Source organism: Molothrus aeneus, chromosome 8 (genome assembly GCF_037042795.1).
Source record: "Molothrus aeneus isolate 106 chromosome 8, BPBGC_Maene_1.0, whole genome shotgun sequence".
NCBI classification, from domain to species: Eukaryota; Metazoa; Chordata; class Aves; order Passeriformes; family Icteridae; genus Molothrus; species Molothrus aeneus.
The window spans coordinates 31,795,665-31,804,897 of record NC_089653.1 but is presented as its reverse complement, the minus strand read 5'-3'; the positions used below and the strand labels follow the sequence as shown (position 1 = coordinate 31,804,897).

Below are 9,233 nucleotides of genomic sequence, written 5' to 3'. Positions count from 1 at the left end.
AAAATTAAATTATGCACAGGAAACATCAGATGGAACAGCAGCTGAGTTCATGTTTTCCTGGATGACAAATGAATTCAGGTCTGGGAGAGATTAAAAGACCTGGTCATGCTTTATCCCTCATAGTGTTATGTCCCAAACCTTAAAAAATGCTGGAAAATATTATTCTAGATGAACAGATTTCTTGCACTCTAATATATCCAGGCACAGGTATATTAATAGAACTTGTTTATAGAACCTAAACTGCAATTTCAACATTCCAGTTTTACCATGAAGAAAGCAAACAACAAACAAAAAGCTTAAAAATCACAAATTTCACTCCCCATAGAACTGCTGAGGGGGCATTTTTGTCATTTGGGGGTGGCTGATGTGAAGTGGGATTAACAGGCATGAGTCAGAGAGCACATTCCTAATATTTATTCTAGAGCTTCTGGCAATCCAGCAGCATGGTTTCCTCCAGAATTCAACTGGCATTTAAAGATGCTGTCTGTCAAAGGAGACAGTTTTACTCAGACCCAAGTTCATCCATTATCCCAGGTTTCCAAAGCTGTATTGGGCCAGCAACAACAATCACACTTTCTAGGTCAGAGCTGGCCTCTCTCTTGGACCTTTGAAGACAGCCTTGGTAGCACCTGGAGGAATAGTCATAGGCCCTGCAGACCACCAGCTCACACTGCAGGTAAACCTCTGGGTTGCTCTGAATGAACTGGAAGGCGTTGAATTTAAACCTGAGGGTGTGTCTGAAGGGTGAGTAATACGTAGCATAGGTGGGATCTTTGGCACACCTAAAAAGAAACAAAAAAAACCCTCTCATGAATACACACTGCAGTCAGTCATTTACATGCAATAAAACACATGATATGAAAAGTGATTTTTAAGCATAATGAAAACAGTTCCGAAAGCTGCAAGTCAGAAAACCTAAATGCCTTTTTTTGGCATAATTCAACCACATTGCCTTTCCTCAGCCTGTCCTGTGTCTGATACCTGGTGTTTGTATGATTCTGTGAAGGTAAATTAACCTTACCTGAGGCATTTCACTATTACCTTATAATAATTAATATTTACAATAACTAATAATTAATAATTAGTATAAAATAAATTTTAATAATTAATAATAAAATTAAAATAAACTAAACTATAATAATTGGAAAGTAATACTACTATTACTACTACTACTACTACTAATAATAATAATAATAATAATAATCCACTGTGAACTGGCCATAGCCACTTAGTCTACTTGTTATTTTAAGCTGTGGGGGTGTGTGTGTTATATTTTGGGTCAATCCATCTCCCTTTTCCCAGTAAACCCTGAATGCTCTTGTCCATTAATTAATTAGAAGCTGTCATTAATGTGTGCTATATTCACACTATTCCATTAAACTAAAAAATAAAAATTAATAAGAGATACAGGAGCTTGAAGGCAGTTTTATCTGTAATTGTAATTCATAAGAACTCACCCATTCTCGATTATAGGATAGGATTTTGTTGTAAAATTGTGGCGAGTGGGAGATGCCACACAAGTGTCCAGAAATAACTGCAGGGATGGGTCAGAGCTGTGCAGGGAAGCTTCCAGGAACAAATTCTGGTTGATGCCAACACGGTAGGGTGAGTCATACACTGGCCTTGAGAAGCTTGAGGAGTCATAAAATGTGAGGTTTACATCGTATCTCTCATACTGAGTTTCGTTGACTTCAAAATTGTCTTCTGCGACGTACATCGTTTTTGCCCAGGTGTTCTGGAGCATCTTGCAGTTGACATGCAAGAGAAGATTTCTATTTCTTGTGATTAAAGTACCAGAAGAGGACCCTCTAATAATGTTGGAATAGCTGATTGTGTCGTTGTTTCCCTGTTTGGCACATAAAATATAAAATTAATTCATATATTCAGGTACCCTACTATACATTCTGAACTTTGCTGAACATCCTTACAGCAATGTGCACTGTAAAAACATTATTTCCCAGAAAGTCTGATGTTGAAAAGTCTGAGTCTAGTAATTTCTGTTCTCAAGATAAGAATCTGTAATCTTCATGTGATATTCAGTGCCCACAATTTTGACCTAGAAAACTACTCACAATCAATGCAGAATAACAGAATTAAATACAACCTGTACAACATTAAGTACATGAAGGTTCAAGTCCGGCACATTATTTAAGCTGAAATCTGGCTATAACATCATTAGTCGTGTTTAGTGAAAGTTTTGAAACCTTTATAGCTATCACACTCAACCTGGGACCTTGAAAATGCCAAGTATTTGTATCCTTCCACAGCTTATTCCTTTGGAGATGGATAAGGGGCTGTGAGGGAATGCTCTGTTAGCAGAGGCAGGAAATGCAAGTGCAAATATCCTTCAGGAGAGAGGGAGACAACCCACAGTCACCAGGACACTTCAGGTCCCTGCAGGTCCCAGGTAGCTTTCAATTTGTGCTGGTTTTCAAAGCAAATTCTCCGGTTTGAATCTTCATATCCTCCCGTTTTTGCCCACTTTGTTGAAACGTTCAGCCCTACCTCTCTGACAGTGCCACAGCGAGTGTACGGAATGTCGAATGACACAGAATTTGATGTGATGTTGGGTCTGCAAATGGGGTCATTCAGGGTCAGGTTCCAAGCAGAGTAGCCGTGGTACTGAAGGAAGTATCTGCTCACAACCACGTGCATGTAGTCTGGCAAACACAGCAGTGCTAGTGGATGGCAAAGAAAATATGTCACAAGCTCAGTGAAGTGACCAAAAAAGGTTGTAAGCAGTGGATTAAATAAACACCATCTTTTGCAGAAGCAGCTGATATGGCAGAAGGAGTTGAGAATCCAAACCATGGACTTGAACCTCCACAAAAATGCCACAGAGCTAATTTAATTTTTACATATCTAATTTAAAACACTAACAAGATTAACAACCAGCGAACTAGAAAATAATTGAAAAAGCATGTTTCTGCTTTAAAGATGAACTTACTGGTGCTGTCATCAGCAGGAGTGGAGTGATAGTTGGCCTGAAACCCTCTGTATGTGTATCGGGAGTTGCTGTGGAAGCGGACGCTCAGCAGGTTGGAGGATGATGTGTATGTGGGGTAATAACCAGAACAAATCTTGCCAAGGAGAGGAGAGCTGTGCAGGGGCCCATCGTAGATTTCCACATAGTCAGAGAGGCATCTGCCACCTTCCATCCTGGCAAGCAATGTAACTATTTAGCTTTATGCTTTGTTTTTGTGTTCTTTGGTTTTTGTTTGCTTGTTCGTTTGGGTTTTTAGTCAGATTAGCTCTTTGTAGCAGAAGAATACACTTGATTGGTCTGACTGTCAAATCTTTGGAACAGAATGTACAGCCTCCAATTTCTGTCTCAGTACATACTAACCACGTTTTTGACTAAAAATGAACACATTTTCCCTCTCCAGATATACCAAAAGCTTTGATGAAGATCCTTGAAATCAAGTAGGTCTTTGCTTAGTAAGTCCAAGTTGTCAGTCCTGTATGTTCACCTTCCCAAGTAATAAATTCTTACTTACTGAATATCTGTAAATACAAGCGTGACACGGAAGTTGCTTTCTACTTGTATTTCCCACACACAGTCAGCATTGTTTGGATAATTTCTGGGGTAAAATGGGCTCTGTAAGGTACCAGATGAAGAGAAGAGCGAACCACCACAAGAATAATCTTCTGCAGAGAAAAATACAAGAGGAAAAAGATATTTATGCACCTTTAGGGTTGCGTTTGGAGTACATCTGTGTGAAGTTTATGTCTAAACGTAGAGATAGTGACTTCTATCAGCTTCAGGGGCCTCCATTAGGTTCATATACATCTGAAAGCAGGTTAAGAGATGCTAACCATGCTGAATAGATTTTATAATGCTTATCTGCAGTGCCTGGAGATAAGTGCCACTGGAGCAGGACGCAAATATTTTCCACAGCACTGGACAGTTTTGAGGCCGGAATTGTGGAGATCAGCTGTTCCTAGAAAGCTGAACCCCCTATTACAATTGCTAATGACCAAAGGGAGGAAGAAAAAAATAAAATAATTTTGTTTTAAAAGGAAAAAAGTTTATAAATATCCAATTCATAAACTTACTCAAGTCCTCCAAACCTACCTGGGGTTGGTGACGCAGTAGAAGTAATGGGAGCTGTAGGGAGAGAGCAGCAGGTGATAAGAAATACGAAATACACTCAGCATTTTGCCTAAGAGAAACAGTCCCGTGGGGGTCACCCCTCCCCAGAAGGGCTCCTGAAGGGACACTGCAACACCAGACCCACAATCACTGCCTGGACACACGGCGGGTCCCTGTGTGGCTCCAAGCCCTCCCTCTCCACCCACCAGCCCAGGGGGCAGCCAGTGTTCTGCACGTGCAACAGCTCCCACCAAGGCAGGGCCTTGATCTCCTCTGTTAATGGTCAGCAGGGTGGGATGGAGTGGACCCTCAGCATGTTTGGGACCCCCAGCATGTTTGTGGTGACACCAAACTGGGAGGAGGGGATGGTCAAGCAGAAAGTGCTGCTGCCATTCAGAGGGAGCCTGGCACTGCAGACAGAGCAGCAGCCAGCCTCAGCTGCCAAAAGGAGTTCTCTGCACTGTGGCTGAACACATCAGCTCTCTTTACTTTGGAAAAACAAGAGGTAGCCTTTGGCCTCTGCAGCATTGAGTGTGCCTGGGCTGAGCAGCTCTTCTGCCTACAGCACAGAACAGGAAAATTGATGGTAGCTCAGTGGCAGCACTGGGGGAGGTGAAGAGAGTCCCATTCCTGCCCACCAGGCATCGAAACAGTGTCTGGCAGCAGCTTCATGGCCATCCTCCCCTTAAAACCACCCCTGAGCCAGGAGGCCTCTAGGTGGGACCAGAGTGTCTGGATGCACACAAGGTGTTGAGAACCACCAGAAGCTCTTTGTGATTGAGCTTGAGCCCCTGCCCTGACGAGGATTAAAGGACAGTTCCGGTCTTACCCACAGTGGCATTGAAGGCAAGAAATGAGGAGTAGTAGGCATGGAAGCCCCTCCTGGTGACGCTGCCGTCGCTGCGGAACAGGACGGTGAGCTGGTTCCCAGAGGAGTTGAAGACACGGTGGTCGTTCCAGCAAACACGGCCCAGGAGCCAGCTCTGGGGGGAGCCTCCATCAAACACCTCGATGGCATCGTAGGAGCAGCTGCTGCCCTCCAGCCTGCAGGGAGGAGATGTGGCCTCAGCTCTCCTCACAGAGAGCAGCATGTGGGAAAGGCATTTTGCGCTGTTCTTGTGGGCCAGAGAAGGCCTCCTGAAGATAAGGAAAGCCCCGGATCTCTCTGGAGGAAGACACCAAGGTTGTCACCTGTTGGAACCCAGGAAAGTCCTCTGGCTGCCCTGGAGGGCTCGAGCCCCTGCCCAGGGGGCTCAGAGACCTTGGCACAGAGCCCAAGACCCCTGTGCCTTTGATTTAGCCCTTGGAAAAAACAATTACCAACCTTATATGAAGAGTTACAAGCCACAAAAGTTTAAGTAGAATGACAGTCAATTTATCATGGGGTGAAAAATAGATTTTTGGGGTTTTTAGAATAGGGGTTCACGGAGCAAGATGGGGGAATCTGGGCATGTCCAGACTTTCTCCTCCTTCTCCTTGGCCTCCATTTCTGGTATGATGTTGGCACTTTTAGATTGGTTTAGAGTAGAAGCTCACTGTCTAACATAGGTGATAGGTATTGGGAAGTAATTGTAAATACTGTGCACATAGGTTTAGTACAAAAAGATAACACTGTCCCTGGGGGCAGGCAGAGAGCCTGAAACTGTCCTGCCGAGTGGACCTCGGCTGGACAGGAGAAAAAAATTTACAGGTAAGATACAATAAACAACCTTGAGACCAAGAAATGAAGAGCTCTAACTCCTTCTTTGACTGCCAGGCTGGGAAAAGAGACTTTCTAACATTTCTCAGGGCCACTGTGACCAGCTAGAAAACCTGAGAGTCACCGTGACAATGTGATGAAAGGGAGAAAGTTAAAAGATACAGATTCTAGCTGGCCACAGAATGACGTGGCTTCTTGTTCACCTATTGAGAACTTCGTTTCTTCTTATGACCAATGGGCAGTGAATGTGTCCATTAAGTGAATATAAATATCTTGAAAAACTATAAAAGCAACATGTTGCTATAATAAATCTCTCTTATACACCCTTCTGATGGAGTCTTGGTGCTTTGCGTCATGTCGCGCTCTGTAGTGACAGCAGCAGTCACAAAATCCCCAAGGATTTTTCCTGGGGAAGGCAGCGAGAACCCCAAAGGAGAAAACAATTCTTATCTCTAGTTGCTGCTCCTGTTTTTGCACATGTGGAATGTGTTATGGAAATTGTTTACCAAAAGTGATTTGGTTAAATGAACACGGGTGAAAGTTGTTTTGAGTGATTAGCCAAATCACTCAAAGCTGTGTCCTGGCTGTCTCAGACAGTCATGGGTTTTTCTTTAGTATTCTTTAGTATAGTATCTCTTTAGTATAATATCTTTAGTAGTATAGTATCTTTAGTATCTCTTTAGTTACAATATAGTATTAGTGTAATATAGTACAGTTTTAATGAAGCAATTTGTTCAGCATTCTGAATCATGGAGTCAGAGCACATTATTCCCTGTCTGGGGGATCGCCTGTTTCTACTATAAGAGGAGGATCTGTCTGAGCACAGCTGCAGGGTGCAGCAGCCCTATTCCCACCTCACCCCAGTGCTGGGGCAGAGGCTGCCAAGGTCCCACAGTGGGGACAAAGCCACCCCAGAGCCTGGCTGGACTCACTCCACATCTGTAAACCGGAGCTGGATCCTGCGGGCCGGGTCCCACAGCCAGATGCGCCACACGCAGTAGGAGTTGTCGGGGTAGGAGTTGGGGTATCCCGGGCTCTGGAGGGTGCCAGACAATCCCTGCAGTAAGCCACCACAGGAGAAGTTCCCTGAGGAAAAGAGCAGAGCCCAGGCAAGGGCAGAGAGGTCTTATCCCACTGCCAGAATCCATCAGAGAAGGACATGGCCCCACCAAGGAGGCTCTGCCACAGCCCCACAGAGACCCTCCCTGCCAGGCACCCCAAAACCTCACCCCTGCATCCCCCCAGCCCAGCTCATAGAGTAACCCAGGTCCATGGGGTTGGCTGTCCAGTGGGACACCTGGGGAAGGAGAAAATCAGACCCCTTAACTCCTCTGGACCTAAATGTGGTCAGCGACAGAGGGGAAGTTGAGCTGGAGGCACCCGGTGCTACAGGAAGAAATCAGCAGTGTTACTCCCAGCATTTTTCCTAAGAGATAAAACCTGCTGGGAGTCAACCCTCTCCAGAAGCCAGGCTCTTTCCTGGGGTGCCCCACATGGACACAAACTGAAACACAGGGGATTTCCTCTGAACATCAGGAGACACTTTTCCCCTGCAAGGGTGACTGAGCACAGACACAGTTTGCCCACAGAGGTGGCAAAGAGCCAAAAGCTCTCTGGATATGGTCTTGGGAAGCCAGCTCTGGCTGATCCTGCTTTTAGCCAGGGGGTAGGACCAGATGTACTCCAGAGATCCCTTCCAACCTCATCATCCTGTGGTTCTGTGATGCATTATGGCAACCCCACAGCTCCTCTGGACATACCTGTTGTATTCCATGGCGTGGAGAACATCAGTCTGGAGACAGCTGGTGCTGCAGGGAAGAGCAGCAGGTGAGCAAGCAGTGTTTTGCCCAAGAGGATCATCCTTCTGGGAGTCCCCCCTCTCCAATGGGATCCCCACTGAACCCCAATGAAAGCCAAACCCCGCAGTCAGCCCTGCAGTGTGGCAGGACTGAGATGGCTGCAGTGCCAACTGCACCAGCACTTGCCCAAGGGCATCCTCTCTGCAGCACCATGAAGACCAGTGCCAAACCTCTCCCACAAAAGAAGTGGCTGCTCAGTCCCAAATGATCCCAAGCAATCCCACATCTCCCTGAATGTTAGTGATACTAGCCAGGATCTGTAAGTGCAGCTTACACAGAGCATCCCAGAGAAAGAAAACCCCATGGAAAACCCATATATGAACAGAAATCTCTGGTTACCTGTTGTTGGAGTCACTGTTATTCCTGAGTCTGGAAGGAGAAAATCAGAGGATGTGAGGCACTAGAACTGCTTGGCTTGCCCTACGTGTATTTAATTTCATGGAAAGTTATGGAGGGACCCACAGGGAGGATGGCCTGACTAAAAACCATCCCTCTCCTCACACCCTGCTCTGTGCAGGAGTGACGCCCAAACCCCAGATTTCCCAGCTACAGTCTGGGATTGATGCTCCCTCTGAAATCAGGCACGTGGACCCACAACCTGCTGCTGCCCTGAGCATGGAGCAAGGGCTGGGCAGCCTTCACTCCACCTCCATCCAGACTGATTTTCTTCAAGAAAATGGCACCAAAATAGACACCCACCTGAGCAGACAACAGAAGCATCTCCATGGTAACAAGAGCCGTGCAGGTATTTGTAGGGGCAGTGCCACAGGAAGTTCTCATCGCCCACGCAGTCCATCTCGGTGAACACGTAGGAGTACGAGTGGCTTGGAGGGAAGGGGTACATGACTGCCAGAGGGAAGCCACAGCCCAGCTGCCTGCACACCACCTGGGCGTCCTGCATGTCCCACAGGTAGCCACACACCTTCTCCCAGAGTCCAAAGTAGTAGATCTCCACATTGCCTGCGCACCTGTTGGGGCCGCCGCTCAGCCTCAGGTGGATCTCTTGGGGAGACACAAACCCCTCGGTCAGGCCACTGGTGCTCTGGCTCCAGGGAATGACATGCCACAGCCTCCCTGGGCATGGCTGCATCCACCTGCAGCGCAGCCCACGGCTGGAAGGCCCTGCTCAGCTCCCACGCTGTGGGATGGAGAGGTTGGGGCAGGCACGTCGCATCCCTCTGCCCTTCTGTCACAGGGCTGTGACAAGAACCATAGCAGACAAACTCACCATCAGCGATGATTGGAACTGTGGAGGAGAACAAGCAGAGGGAAAAAAACACACAGAGAGCAAGAGAATTAGGGCAAAATTCTTTGGGAGTTGTGAGTGCTTTCTACCCTTCCTCTAGTGAGTGAAGATCCCACTGAAGGGCACAAGTGACAGAAGACATTTTTCATTCTAACGAGGAGGCTGGTTGCTGGAAGGCAAAGCCATCCCCAAATTCCTCCCTCCCAGATAATTTACTTTTCTTGTACATTCCCCATCCCCACCCTAAAGAAAATGTGAGCTTTTAAATCATTTTTATTTCTTCCAAACCATAAATACTGTGACAAAACCATAAATCTATCACTATTATATAAAGTA

The 9,233-nt window shown here is 46.1% G+C and overlaps 1 protein-coding gene across 1 annotated transcript; it reads right to left on the bottom strand.

Moving 5' to 3' along the window:
* Nucleotides 1-364: 364 nt before the first annotated feature.
* On the bottom strand, nt 365-8,741 carry LOC136559780 (deleted in malignant brain tumors 1 protein-like). Its single transcript, XM_066555170.1, has 11 exons — nt 8,351-8,741; nt 7,991-8,020; nt 7,553-7,600; nt 6,725-6,878; nt 4,923-5,137; nt 4,076-4,108; nt 3,498-3,648; nt 2,948-3,159; nt 2,506-2,678; nt 1,458-1,846; nt 365-782 (listed from the first exon to the last, which is right to left on the bottom strand). Exons 1-11 carry the CDS (start codon nt 8,739-8,741, stop codon nt 503-505), a joined length of 2,076 nt encoding a protein of 691 aa, XP_066411267.1. The 3' UTR covers nt 365-502.
* Nucleotides 8,742-9,233: the final 492 nt, after the last annotated feature.